Source organism: Oncorhynchus mykiss, chromosome 13, assembly GCF_057628025.1.
Source record: "Oncorhynchus mykiss isolate SJ-2025 chromosome 13, ASM5762802v1, whole genome shotgun sequence".
NCBI lineage: Eukaryota > Metazoa > Chordata > Actinopteri > Salmoniformes > Salmonidae > Oncorhynchus > Oncorhynchus mykiss.
In genome coordinates, this window is record NC_143034.1 from 50,402,848 (window position 1) to 50,417,306 (window position 14,459).

General features: G+C 45.8%; 1 protein-coding gene across 2 annotated transcripts in view; it reads right to left on the reverse strand.

The window, feature by feature from the left end:
* LOC110485175 (noelin-2) overlaps positions 1-14,459 on the reverse strand; it is a 118,053-nt gene that overhangs the window by 57,128 nt on the left and 46,466 nt on the right. Inside the window, exon 1 of one of the 2 annotated variants that reach the window (XM_036941101.2) lies at positions 845-1,562. The exons of the other annotated variant lie outside the window; for it this stretch is intronic. Coding sequence (XP_036796996.1) covers positions 845-988 — 144 coding nt within the window. The 5' untranslated portion in view covers positions 989-1,562. Of the gene's footprint in view, positions 1-844; positions 1,563-14,459 lie in introns of those variants that run through there. 2 annotated transcript variants of the gene reach the window in all.

The following is a 14,459-nucleotide window of genomic DNA, read 5'->3' on the forward strand; positions in this document are numbered from 1 at the left end:
AACAAAATGAAGGTCCCTGGCTTGGATTCTGAACGCATACACCTTTACAGAGTCGGTGGATTTTGACACCGGGGACGAAGGAAAGAGAGATGGGGGAACGAGATACGCATCCAACTGGAATAGGGTGTGTAGGAGCTGGAGCCCAAATCTCCCCTCATCATCATCATCTTCATCATCACCTCAGAGTTGGCATATCATCAGTTACACCATCCAGCTCTCTGACATATCAGTCAACATCCTCATCCCTCACTACAGCAGCAGTATCCCAGCTCTGATCACCCACAGCACACAGAGGATTTACCAGCAGGGCAGTTCTCCCCTGATTCTCCATCTCCTCCCAGCAATCAACACAGCAAAATCATTCTGGATCAGTTCCCTGGGAGCATCACTCACACAAGACCCTGAACATCATTCCCACTTCGTCTGACTCCCAGCAGCATCGCTCTCACATGCACCGCTTTCATCCTCTACCATTTCTCTTAGCGCCGCCCCCGTGAGACAGACCCTCTCCGATACCCACCCCCCAACCCCACTTCAACCACCCTATCGCTCTGAGACCCCTCTCCCGGTCTCCACCCCCACCAACCCCACTTCAACCACCATACTGCTCTGAGACCCTTCTCCCGGTCTCCAACTCATCCACCCAGCAGACAGACCCTCTCCGATACCCACCCCCCAACCCCACTTCAACCACCCTATCGCTCTGAGACCCCTCTCCCGGTCTCCACCCCCACCAACCCTACTTCAACCACCCTACCGCTCTGAGACCCCTCTCCCGGTCTCCAACTCATCCACCCAGCAGACAGGTAGAAAGGATGGGAAAAGAGCCGTCTACTGTACGCACGCTGACGATCCTCTCGGAGGTGCCCCCTCGGGAGACGGTGGTCCCGTTGAGTCCCACCAGAGAGGGCAGTGTCTGGGACATCCAGTTGGTCACCATGGCCATGGTGCTGAGCACCGCCCCAATCTTCAGCAGCGGCACGCTCATTTCGCCTGTCCCCCCACCTCCACACCGCTCCTCGCTCCTCAGCCCCTACCGCCCCTCTGCCCTGCACACTTCCACCCCACTCTGCCTGCACCGGGACCAGTTAGTCAGCCAGGCAGGAGCAGAGAACCAGGAGGACAGGCAGTTAGCCAGAGACACAGCCCCAGCACGGTGGCTCTCTGCTCAGCCCAGGGAAAAAACTAGAGCAGCTCTGAAAACCACAGACCCAGGCTTAGTCAATCAGTCAGCTAGAGCTAGAACCAGAGAGCGGGGCAGAGGAGGACAGGAGCTCACATCCAGCAGCAGCATCACACTGGGTCTATCCGTTTGAGAGCAACTGCCTGCCAGAGCCTCTCTCTCCCTCACTCGCTCTCTCTCAAGATGCAGAGCTGCGCATTGGCTGCCTCCCTCTCTCATCCCCTCCCTGGCTGCCTCCCTCTCTCTCTCTCATCCCTGGCTGCCTCCCTCTCTCTCTCTCCTCCCTGGCTGCCTCCCTCTCTCTCTCTCCTCCCTGGCTGCCTCCCTCTCTCTCGTCCCCTCCCTGGCTGCCTCCCTCTACTCCCTGGCTGTCAGCGTCTCCTCCCTTACTCCAGCCTTTCTTTACATGCTTACGTCCCTCCTTTATTTTCAGTCTCTCCCTCTCTTTCACGCCTTCTGTCGCAGTTCTCTCCTGACTCTTTAGTGTGTTCATTGAAAAGCACACAGTCACAGAGAGAGACGATGAGACTGTGAGGGAGGCTGCAAGGGTATGTAGATGAGTGCAGACAAGACAGGACAGGACATTCAGTGTTCAACACCATGACTGTGTTGGGTTCCACTACTCTGTCCAACTCACAGCTAGCCTGCAGCCTGTTCAGAAAAATCACCTCATACACACCCCCTCTCTACTCAGATGGACTGGAGGAGGAGGAGGAGGAGGAGGAGGAAGATGCAATCAGGGTGGGTCTTAATGAGGAATATGAGGGAGAGGAAGAAGAGGGAGAGGAGGAGAAGGAGCAGGCTGCATGGTGAGGGTATAATGAGGAAGAGGAGGAGTGAGTAGGCAGGCTGTGTGGGATGGGTATTAATGAGGAAGAGGAACGAGGTGTTCCAGCCCACAGCTCCTCTTCTCCTCCTCTCCTCTCCTCTTCTCCTGAAAGCCCATCAGTTACCCTGCTTCCTGACTCCTCCTTAATCACCCTGTAATATGCACACTCAACCGCTACAGCCCCGCTCGCCACCACACACACACACACACAGCTATCTTTTAACTCAAGCTGAATGAACCCCCTCTCTCAAAGTACTGGCCATGCGAGGAGCTTTCAGTGTGGACCTAACTAACTAAACGAGTTGATGAAATAGAAAGTTAATCAATAATAGGAAGGTAATTATAGAAGTGGAGAAAATTGGAAGCCTAATGGATCTGACTGTGAAATGAAGTGGGAATTAATAGGCTTTTCATGGAGCAAAATGGCTGCCATGTCGTGCATCACCCAGGTGGATGCTACAGAGTGGGGGTGGTGGAGTGAGTATGTGCAAAGCAGTTGATTATCATCGTCGTCATCAGGTGGTGGTTGTTATCATCATTACTTTCTCTTGTTCTTGTGAAAGTGTTTCTTGAACCAGGCAATAGTGTCATGTTTCAGACCTTCTGCTTACTCTGCCCATAGAAGATGGTGTCAGTTTACCCTGTAGGGATATTGCGTCAGCATCAAATGACCCTCTAAAACAGCAGCCACTCATAATGATGACAGACTGCCTGGGTGTGACAGTATGCCCATGTCATCCCCTCTCCTCTTTGTGTATGGTGACTGATTGATATTGTCAGACAAGCCTCTCCTACCCAGATACCGACACTGGGCAGGGGCTGGGGAGATGGTGAGTGATATGGGGCTTTCTGTGTAGGGCCATGGGTTGACATGTTATGAGAGGAGACAGCTTGCTGAGCTCTATCCAAGACATGTCAGGCCTCCTCAGCTCACCTGCTGGCTCTCTCTCTCTTCCACTCTGCCTCTCCAGCCTATTGCAGTGACAAGGCTTCCCTCAAGTGGTCAGTAGGAGCATTACAGCTGTTCAGCTCACATTCATTCGCTTGAGGCCAATCAGCCTTTGGCAATTACTGCCTCGCCGGCGTTTACCCGATGGTGGTGACACACGATTGTCACAGTTTAGTATCATGATGGCATGTCAAGGAATAATTTAGTCATACATCCTCTCTTTACAATCATCTGTTGTAATGGTTCTGTATTTTCTATGCTTTCCCTTCTAGGCTGTCGTATGATGCATTCATACATGTAGATAGACTATTCACAGATCACACACACACACAAACACACACACACACACACACACATCCCTGCAGGATCCTTGCCTTACCCTGGATATGAAAGAGTAAAAGATCACAGCAAAGCAGACAGAAATACCCCTAGTCTAGTTGAACCTGAGTACGAGTGGACTCTGAATTGCCAGGGACCTCACAAAACGATATTGTCCTGATACGTTGGCAGGTAGCCTAGATGTTAGAGTGTTGGGCCTGTAACCCAACGGTCGCTAGTTCAAATCCCTGAGCCGACGAGGTAAAACATCTGTTGATGTGCCCTTGAGAAAGGCACTCAATCCTTACCTTTCCAATGTTGCCGTTGATAATGGCTATGAACCCACTATCTCAGGGAGAGCGGGAAATGCAATAATCACATTTCCATTTCATACATGTGTATAATACACACTTGAACATGTGTGGAACAAGACTAAGCACCCATTAAATGATTATTACTTAGGTGCCGACACGATATGCATGTGATTCGATATTGTGCTTTGATGTTACAAAAATATTGCTCACCATGTGCAGACAGTGGCGGTAGATGCCATTTATGATGAGGGAGGACTTTATTTCAATGTTTTTATGAGCGTGGCCTTATTTCTATTACAGCATATTGGATAACTGTCATTCATACTTCACCCTGCTCAATGTAACATGGATAGGCTTAGGCTACTACATGTAGGCGCACAGGTCCAGAGAAATCAGAGTAATGAAGGTGACAGACAGTGACACATTCAATACCGCCATGCACACTCTTGCCTGCATCTAGCTGATCTAGGTTGTAAAAATGAGTCCAATAGTAGTTGCAGACGAGAGTTTCTATTGGACATATTCAGGTATGTTTATCCCCGTTTCTTTCCGTTTTGTTTCTGTTTAAGAAAGGCTTTTCAACAGAATCGGCAGAATGAATACACCCCTGATCACATGCAAACACAGAATTAACAGCCACATATAAACCGCATGATCCCTTAGCTCGATGTAGCCTATATATACTCTGAACAAAAATATAAAATGCAACATGCAACAATATCAAAGATTTTACTGAGTTACAGTTCATACATTGAAATCAGTCAATTGAAATAAATTCATTAGGCTCTAATCTATGGATTTCACATGACTGAGAATACAGATATGCATCTGTTGGTCACAGATACCTTTAAAAAAAAAAGGTAGGGGCGTGGATCAGAAAACCAGTCAGTATCTGGTGTGACCACCTTGTCCCTCATGCCGTTTGGTTACCTGTTCAGGATTCTTATGGCCTGGGGGTAAAATCTGTTGAGAAGCCTTTTTGTCTTAGACTTGGCACTCCGGAACCGCTTGCCATGCGGTAGTAGAGAGAACAGTCTATGACTGGCGTGGCTGGGGTCTTTGACAATTTTTAGGGCCTTCCTCTGACACCGCCTGGTGTAGAGGTCCTGGATGGCAGGCAGCTTAGCCCCAGTGATGTACTGGGCCGTACGCACTACCCTCTGAAGTGCCTTGCGGTCGGAGGCAGAGCAATTGCCGTACCAGGCAGTGATGCAACCGGTCAGGATGCTCTCGATGTTGCAGCTGTAGAATCTTTTCAGGATCACAGGACCCATGCCAAATCTTTTTAGTGTCCTGAGGGGGAATAGGCTTTGTCGTGCCCTCTTCACGACTGTCTTGGTGTGTTTGGACCATTCTAGTATGTTGTTGATGGGGACACCAAGGAACTTGAAGCTCTCAACCTGTCCAACTACAGCCCCGTCGATGAGAATGGGAGCGTGCTCGGTCCTACCCTCACCACCTCACCACCACCTACCCTCACCACCTGGGGGCGGCCCGTCAGGATGTCCAGGATCCAGTTACAGAGGGAGGTGTTTAGTCCCAGGTTCCTTAGCTTAGTGATGAGCTTTGAGGGTACTATGGTGTTGAACGCTGAGCTGTAGTCAATGAATAGCATTCTCACATGCAGTGCCTTGCGAAAGTATTCGGCCCCCTTGAACTTTGCGACCTTTTGCCACATTTCAGGCTTCAAACAAAGATATAAAACTGTATTTTTTTGTGAAGAATCAACAACAAGTGGGTCACAATCATGAAGTGGAACGACATTTATTGGATATTTCAAACTTTTTTAACAAATCAAAAACGGAAAAATTGGGCGTGCAAAATGATTTAGCCCCCTTAAGTTAATACTTTGTAGCGCCACCTTTTGCTGCGATTACAGCTGTAAGTCGCTTGGGGTATGTCTCTATCAGTTTTGCACATCGAGAGACTGACATTTTTTCCCATTCCTCCTTGCAAAACAGCTCGAGCTCAGTGAGGTTGGATGGAGAGCATTTGTGAACAGCAATTTTCAGTTCTTTCCACAGATTCTCGATTGGATTCAGGTCTGGACTTTGACTTGGCCATTCTAACACCTGGATATGTTTATTTTTGAACCATTCCATTGTAGATTTTGCTTTATGTTTTGGATCATTGTCTTGTTGGAAGACAAATCTCCGTCCCAGTCTCAGGTCTTTTGCAGACTCCATCAGGTTTTCTTCCAGAATGGTCCTGTATTTGGCTCCATCCATCTTCCCATCAATTTTAACCATCTTCCCTGTCCCTGCTGAAGAAAAGCAGGCCCAAACCATGATGCTGCCACCACCATGTTTGACAGTGGAGATGGTGTGTTCAGGGTGATGAGCTGTGTTGCTTTTACGCCAAACATAACGTTTTGCATTGTTGCCAAAAAGTTCAATTTTGGTTTCATCTGACCAGAGCACCTTCTTCCACATGTTTGGTGTGTCTCCCAGGTGGCTTGTGGCAAACTTTAACCGACACTTTTTATGGATATCTTTAAGAAATGGCTTTCTTCTTGCCACTCTTCCATAAAGGCCAGATTTGTGCAATATACGACTGATTGTTGTCCTATGGACAGAGTCTCCCACCTCAGCTGTAGATCTCTGCAGTTCATCCAGAGTGATCATGGGCCTCTTGGCTGCATCTCTGATCAGTCTTCTCCTTGTATGAGCTGAAAGTTTAGAGGGACAGCCAGGTCTTGGTAGATTTGCAGTGGTCTGATACTCCTTCCATTTCAATATTATCGCTTGCACAGTGCTCCTTGGGATGTTTAAAGCTTGGGAAAAAATGTTGTATCCACATCCAGCTTTAAACTTCTTCACAACAGTGTCTCGGACCTGCCTGGTGTGTTTCTTGTTCTTCATGATGCTCTCTGCGCTTTTAACGGACCTCTGAGACTATCACAGTGCAGGTGCATTTATACGGAGACTTGATTACACACAGGTGGATTGTATTTATCATCATTAGTCATTTAGGTCAACATTGGATCATTCAGAGATCCTCACTGAACTTCTGGAGAGAGTTTGCTGCACTGAAAGTAAAGGGGCTGAATAATTTTGCACGCCCAATTCTTCAGTTTTTGATTTGTTAAAAAAGTTTGAAGTATCCAATAAATGTCGTTCCACTTCATGATTGTGTTCCACTTGTTGTTGATTCTTCACAAAAAAATACAGTTTCATATCTTTATGTTTGAAGCCTGAAATGTGGCAAAAGGTCGCAAAGTTCAAGGGGGCCGAATACTTTCGCAAGGCACTGTAGCTGTTCCTTTTGTCCAGGTGGGAAAGGGCAGTGTGGAGTGCAATAGAGATTGCATCATCTGTGGATCTGTTTGGGCTGTATGCAAATTCGATTGGGTCTAGGGCAGGGGTGTCAAAGTCAAATGGACGGAGGGCCAAATAAAAAAATCAGCTACAAGACGAGGGCCGGACTGTTCGAATGTTCATTGAAAATTTTTTAAATGACGCATATAGTCTAGTGAACCTAATTGAACCTACTGAAAACCTAACAAATATATTACAATATGATCAGATAAATAAAGCAATATTTTCTTATGGCTCTGTCAGTAATCTTTAATTTTCAACAGACACAAAAGACACATTTCCTTTATATAAATATCCCCATAACATGAACATTAAATGAAAGAAACCGGTATTCAAGGCACCATCAGTAGACTATATTTTCTATTTTAGCAAAAGTGGGCTAAATTTACTTCAAAGAAAAAACAATAATAGCAATTTTCTATCATCCACTCAACTGAAATATTTTTAAAATATAATTGGATTGAAATACAAAAAAATAAAGTGCAAAAATCTATTAATCAAAAACAACACTTTGTTTAAGGAGAAGTAACATGCAGTGAAAACAAATATTAAATTTTAACTTTTAAACTTGAACTGAGTAAAAACTCTAAATATGTGATTGCACAGTAATGTTCACTTGTTTGAGGTTGAGGGTGATACTTGGTGGTGTCCCATCTTTTCCACAAGTTCATCAATGTTCGGGGTAAGGCTCTGAGCTGAAGAAATCCTCAGAATTGAGTGGAGGTGTTCAGCAGTAAGTCGACTTCTGTGTGATGTTTTGTTCAGGTTCATCAAAGAAAACAGTTGTTCACACAGGTATGTGCTGCCAAACATAGACAACGTTTGAGCAGCCTGGATGCGCAGCTGGGGCATTGTGCCGGGGAGGAAACGGGCAAACTCCGCAGCACCCACTGCCGCATATTTTTCCCTCAGTGCATCATTGCATTGGAGGTCAATCAACTCCATTTGGAGGTTTGGTGGTGAGCTTTCCACGTCAACAGCAAATGGGTTACCGAGCAGTTCCAACCTGCTTTTTTGTGCTTCAAAGTCAGCAAATCGGCGTCGAAAGTCAGTGGTAAGCATACCTATTTTATCAGCCAACTGTGTGCTCGGGAACGCACTGGTAGAGAGCTTCTCTTTCATGGTCTGGCAGCTGGGAAAGTGGCTCAAATTTTCTTTCCGCATCTGCGTCTCCCACAGAGTCAGTTTGGTTTTAAATGCCTTCACTGTACTGTACATATCAGAGATGACACGATCCCGACCCTGCAACTGCAAGTTTATTGCATTCAGATGACTCGTAATGTCACACAGAAAAGCCATTTCACACAGAAACATTTCGTCTCGGAGTTGTGTTGTGTCTTTCCCTTTGCTGTCCAAGAATAGACAAATCTCCTCACGAAGCTCGAAACATCTTTGAAGCACCTTTCCCTGGCTTAGCCATCGCACCTCTGTGTGATAAGGCAAATCACCATGCTCCGTTTCTAACTCCGTCAGAAATGCCTTGAACTGGCGGTGATTCAAACCTTTGGCTCTGATAAAGTTAACTGTGCGCGTGATGATGCTCATTACATGCTCCATTTTCAAGGCTTTACCGCACAACGCTTCCTGGTGTATGATACAATGATAAGCTGTCAGCTCACCTGTCGCGTTTTCCTCTTGCATCTTTTCCCGTATCTTCGCCACCAGTCCGCTCCTGTGTCCACACATCGCAGGTGCTCCGTCGGTTGTCAAACCCACGAGTTTTTCCCAAGGCAGCTCCATCTCATTTACACATCTTGACACCTCTTCATACAAATCATGCCCCGTAGTTGTGCCATGCATAGGACGTAAAGCCAAAAACTCCTCTGTCACGCTTAGGCTGGAGTCCACTCCGCGGATGAAAATTGACAACTGGGCAATGTCAGAAATGTCGGTGCTCTCATCCACAGCCAAGGAATATGCAATAAAATCTTTTCCCTTTTTCACAAGCTGCTCTTTTAGATTGATGGACAACTGGTCTACTCTCTCGGCAATGGTGTTTCTGCTCAGACTCACATTTAAAAAGAGTTGCCTTTTTTCTGGGCAAACTTCGTCACAAACTTTAATCATGCAGTTTTTGATGAAATCCCCCTCCGTAAATGGCCGGGCTGATTTAGCGATCTCTTCTGCCAAAATAAAACTGGCCTTGACAGCAGCCTGGCCTTGTGATTTGGCTTTTTTGAACAGAGCCTGTCGAGATTTGAGGCCTCGTTTTAATTCCTCTGCCTTTTGTAGCCTTTGTTCCATGTCCATATTCTTGTTTTTGTCCGCGTGTTTCGTTTCATAATGTCGTCTCAGATTATACTCTTTCAGTACCGCCACACTTTCTCCACACAGAAGACACACAGGTTTTCCAGCTACCTTCGTGAACATATACTCCGACTCCCACCTTGTTTGAAACCCCCGGTTCTCAGTATCCACCTTCCGTTTTGCCATTTTTGATGGGTATCTGAAAGTTAATTTTACTGTGATGCTGACGACTGCTGTGCCAATAAATATTGAAATGAAGCAGCCTACTGCTCGGTGCGTCACCTTTGCATTGTGGGAAATGTAGTATTGGTGCGTGTAAAAGATCTGCGGGCTGCCGGCTTGCTGCGGGCCGGTTCTAATAATAAATCAAGATCATCCCAGGGGCCGTAAAAAACCTTCTTGCGGGCCGGATGTGGCCCGCGGGCCTTGACTCTGACATATGTGGTCTAGGGTTTCTGGGATAATGGTGTTGATGTGAGCCATTACCAGCATTTCAAAGCACTTCATGGCTACGGACATGAGTGCTACGGGTCTGTAGTCATTTAGGCAGGTTTCCTTTATGTTCTTGGGCTCAGGGACTATGGTGGTCTGCTTGAAACATGTTGGTATTGCAGACTCAATCAGGGACATGTTGAAAATGTCAGTGAAGACACCTGCCAGTTGGTCAGCACATGCCTGGAGCACCCGTCCTGTTAAACCGTCTGGCCCCGCAGCCTTGTGTACGTTGACCTGTTTCAAGGTCTTACTCATGTCGGCTACGGAGAGCGTGATTACACAGTCGTCCGGAACAGCTGATGCTCTCATGCATGCCTCAGTGTTGCTTTCCTCGAAGCGAGCATAGAAGTGATTTAGCTCGTCTGGTAGGCTCGTGTCACTGGGCAGCTCATGGCTGTGCTTCCCTTTGTAGTCTGTAATAGTTTGCAAGCCCTGCCACATCCGAAGAGCGTCGGAGCAGGTGTAGTATGATTCAATCTTAGCCCTGTATTGACGCTTTGCCTGTTTGATGGTTCGTCGCAGGGCATAGCGGGATTTGTTGTAAGTTTCCGGGTTAGAGTCCCGCACCTTGAAAGCGGCAGCTCTACCCTTTAGCTCAGTGCGAATGTTGCCTGTAATCCATGGCTTCTGGTTGGGGTATGTACGTACAGTCACTGTGAGGGCAACGTCCTCGATGTACTTATTGATAAAGCCAGTGACTGATGTGGTGTATTCCTCAATGTCATCTGAAGAGTCCCGGAACATGTTCCAGTCTGTGATAGCAAAACAGTCCTGTAGTTTAGCATCTGCTTCATCTGACCACTTTTTTTATAGACCGAGTCACTGGTGCTTCCTGATTAAATTTTTGCTTGTAAGCAGGAATCAGGAGGATAGAGTTGTGGTCAGATTTACCAAATGGAGGGGAGGGAGAGCTTTGTACGCGACTTTGTGTGTGAAGTATAGGTGATCTAGAATTGTTTTCCCTTTGGTTGCACATTTAACATGTTGATAGAGATTTGGTAGAACTGATTTAAGTTTCCCTGCATTAAAGTCTCCGGCCACTAGGAGCGCCGCCACTGGGTGAGTGGGTTCCTGTTTGCTTATTTCCTTACACAGCTGACTGAGTGCGGTCTTCGTGCCAGCATCTGTTTGTGGAGGCGAGTAGTGTGTCCTGCAATTTATCACAATATCCTCTACTTCAGGCGAGCAAAATCTAGAAACTTCCTTAGATTTCGTGCACCAGCTGTTGTTTACAAATATGCACAGACCGCCCAACCCTCGTTTTACCGGAGTGTGCTGTTCTATCCTGCCGGTGCAGCGTATATCCCGCTAGCTGAATATCCATGTCGTCATTCAGCCACGATTCCGTGAAACATAGGATATTACAGTTTTTAATGTCTTGTTGGTAGGATATTCATGATCGTACCGTGTCTAATTTATTGTCCAATGATTGTATGTTGGCGAGTAATATTGACGGTAACGGCAGCTTTCCTACTCGTCTTCTGCGGGTCCTGAAGAGGCATCTGGCTCTTCGTCCTCTGTACCTGCGTCGCTTCCTCTTGTGAATAACTCTTTGGTTTGGAGAATATCATGTGATTCTTGCTTGTTGTTGAAAAAAATCTTCTTCTAATCCGAGGTGAGTGATCTCTGTTGTCACGCCCTGATCATAGAGAGGCTTTTATTCTCTATTTTGGTTAGGCCAGGGTGTGACTAGGGTGGGCATTCTAGGTTCTTTATTTCTTTGTTTTCTATTTCTTTTTTTTGGCCGAGTGTTGTTCCCAATCAGAGGCAGCTGTCTATCGTTGTCTCTGATTGGGAATCATACTTAGGCAGCATTTTTCCCACCTGTGTTTTGTGTGTAGTTAGTTTCTGTTTAGTGTCAGCACCTGACAGAAGTTTTTTTCCCCCTTTCATTTTGTTATTTTGTTCGAGTGTTTTTTGAGTAGTAAAATATCATGAACACTTACCACGCTGCGCTTTGGTCCGATCCTCATTCCAAAAAGGGCCATGACAGCTGTCCTGATATCCAGCAGCTCTTTTCTGCCGTAAGATACGGTTGCAGAAACAATATGTACAAAATAAGTTAAATAAATAAATAAATAAATTGGTTAGGCGCCCGTAAAACTGCTGCCATTTCTTCTTCTTGCTGGATATTGGCGGGAAATGGAACACGTCGATCCACAGCATTCCCAAACATGCTCAATGGGTGACATGTCTGGTGAGTATGCAGGCCATGGAAAAACTGGGGCATGTTTCATCTTCCAGGAATTGTGTACAGCTCCTTCCAACATGGGGCCGTGCATAATCCTGCTGAAATGGCGGCAAATGAATGGCACGACAATGGGCCTCAGGATCTCGTCAAGGTATATCTGTGCATTCAAATCAATAAAATGCAATTGTGTCCGTTGTCCGTAGCTTATGCCTGCCCACACCGTAACCCCAACACCACCATGGGGCACTCTGTTCACAACGTTGACATCAGCAAACCACTCGCCCACACGCTGTCTGCCTTCTGGCGGTATAGTTGAAACCCAGGATGAATCTGTGTACAGCACACTTTTCCAGCATGCCAGCTGCCATTGAAGGTGAGCATTTGCCCACGGAAGTCGGTTACAACGCTGAACTCCAGTCAGGTCAACACCCTGGTGAGGATGACGAGCATACAGTTTCTGACAGTTTGTGCAGAAATTCTTTGGTTGTGGAAATGCACAGTTTCATCAGCTGTCCGGGTGACTGATCTCAGACAATCCCACAGGTGAAGAAGCCGGATGTGGAGGTCCTGGGCTGGACTGGTTACATGTGGTCTAAGGTTGTGAGGCCAGTTGGACGTACTGCCAAATTCCATAAAACAATGTTGCAGGCGGCTTGTGGTAGAGAAATGAACCTTCAATTATCTGGCAACAGCTCTGGTGGACATTCCTGCAGTCAGCAGGCCAATTACACTCACCCTCAAAACTTAAGAAATCGATGGTATTGTGTTGTTTGGCAAAACTACACATTTGAGAGTGGCTTTGGATTATCTTGGCAAAGGAGAAAAGCTCACTAACAGGGATGTAAACAAGTTTGCGCATAACATTTGAGAGAAATAAGCTTTTTGTGCTTGTCTGAAATTTTGGGGATCTTTTATTTCAGCTCATGAAACATGGGACCAACACTTTACATGTTGCATTTATATTTTTGTTCAGTATAATTCCTTCTCTCCTCCTCTCACCTTTTCCCTTCGCTTGTGGACTTCAGTGCACAATACAACAGTTGTCTGTGAACAGGCGAAAAAAACCTTTACAAGCCAAACGTTCCTACCATAACCGCTACACACAGCCTACATCATTGTCACCATATTAATGTCATAGTCAACATAGCTACTGGAACTAACTCGTTAGTAAACCCGCTACAATCATACAGTACAGTGTACAGCAAGCAGTTTAGCAGTTAAACTTGGGGGTCCCGGTGGCAACTCTTAGAAGAGTTCCATTGTTGGAAAGCCATAGCCAGCTAGCTAACATAGCATCCCCTTGTTTGACCCGGGTGTTTGAGTAGGCTAAACTAGCATTCGCTAGCTAAGTCAGTGAAAGTGAAAGTAAAAAATATATACTAAAAAATAAGTCTCTCTTTTGCTTCTCCTTAATTTTAGAATAAATTAATTTGTTAAACTGTTCAACTATTGTCTTTCTCTCTCTTTGGGTGAATGTTATGGACTGCACTGCTACCTAGCTGTAGCTTATGCTTTCAGTACTAGATTAATTCTCTGATCCTTTGATTGGGTGGACAACATATCAGTTCATGCTGCAAGAGTTCTGATACGTTGAAGGATGTCCTCCGGAAGTTATCATAATTACTGTGTAAGTCTATGGAAAGGGATGAGAACCATGAGCATCCTAGGTTTCCTATTGAAGTCAATGTACCCGGAGGAGGACAGAAGCTAGCCGTCCTCCGGCTACACCATGGTGCTACCCTACAAAGCCCTGCTGAGGCTACTGTAGACCTTCATTACTAAACAGTTTGTTTTAATAAATTATTTGGTGAATATATTTTAATATATTTTTATCAAAAAAGTTAAACTTTTGTAATGTTTCACTTTACATTTTTCTGAAATTCACTGAGGAGGATGGTCCTCCCCTTCCTCCTCTGAGGAGCCTCCACTGGCTGCAGAGAGAGAGGAGAGAGCATGATAAAATTAGTTTTGATCAATAATGGAAATAAAAGTGCTGAAAGCATGTTGGCTCACTATTTTTGGGGCTCACTATTTTTGGGGTTATGTATTGTGTGTAATACAGCATGTTTAAGCAACACATCATACATGTGTTAGCGTCAATGGCCACCGGATGGCAGCAGAGGTTTAAAGAGATGATGTAAATAAAGTGACGGATGTATCACCACTGACAACCATACAGTATCTCACCTTGTGATACTAGTACATGTTTCTACAGAACTGATCTATCAAATCTCTACTGATCTCTAGTTTGTAAAACAGATACGCAAGATGAACTAGAGACAGTATTGGCGAAAGCAAGATTTACTGGGAACACAATAACATCTGCCATATCTACTAGAGGAGAATCTATGCATTTCAGTAAACCCACTGTTAGACTAAAGTTGGCACTTTTATGATCAGACAAGCTTTAAGCAAATATTGTCTCCCGTCTGGACTACTGCAACTCGCTGTTGGCTGGGCTGCCCAGTTCAAGCTCTTCTCTGTCCTGGCACCCCAATGGTGGAACCAGCTTCCTCCTGAGAGTCCCTGCCCATCTCCCAAAAACATAAAACATTTGAAACCCTACCTCTTCAAAGGGCATCTTAAAATAATCCCCCCAGTGCCTTTTGTAAAATA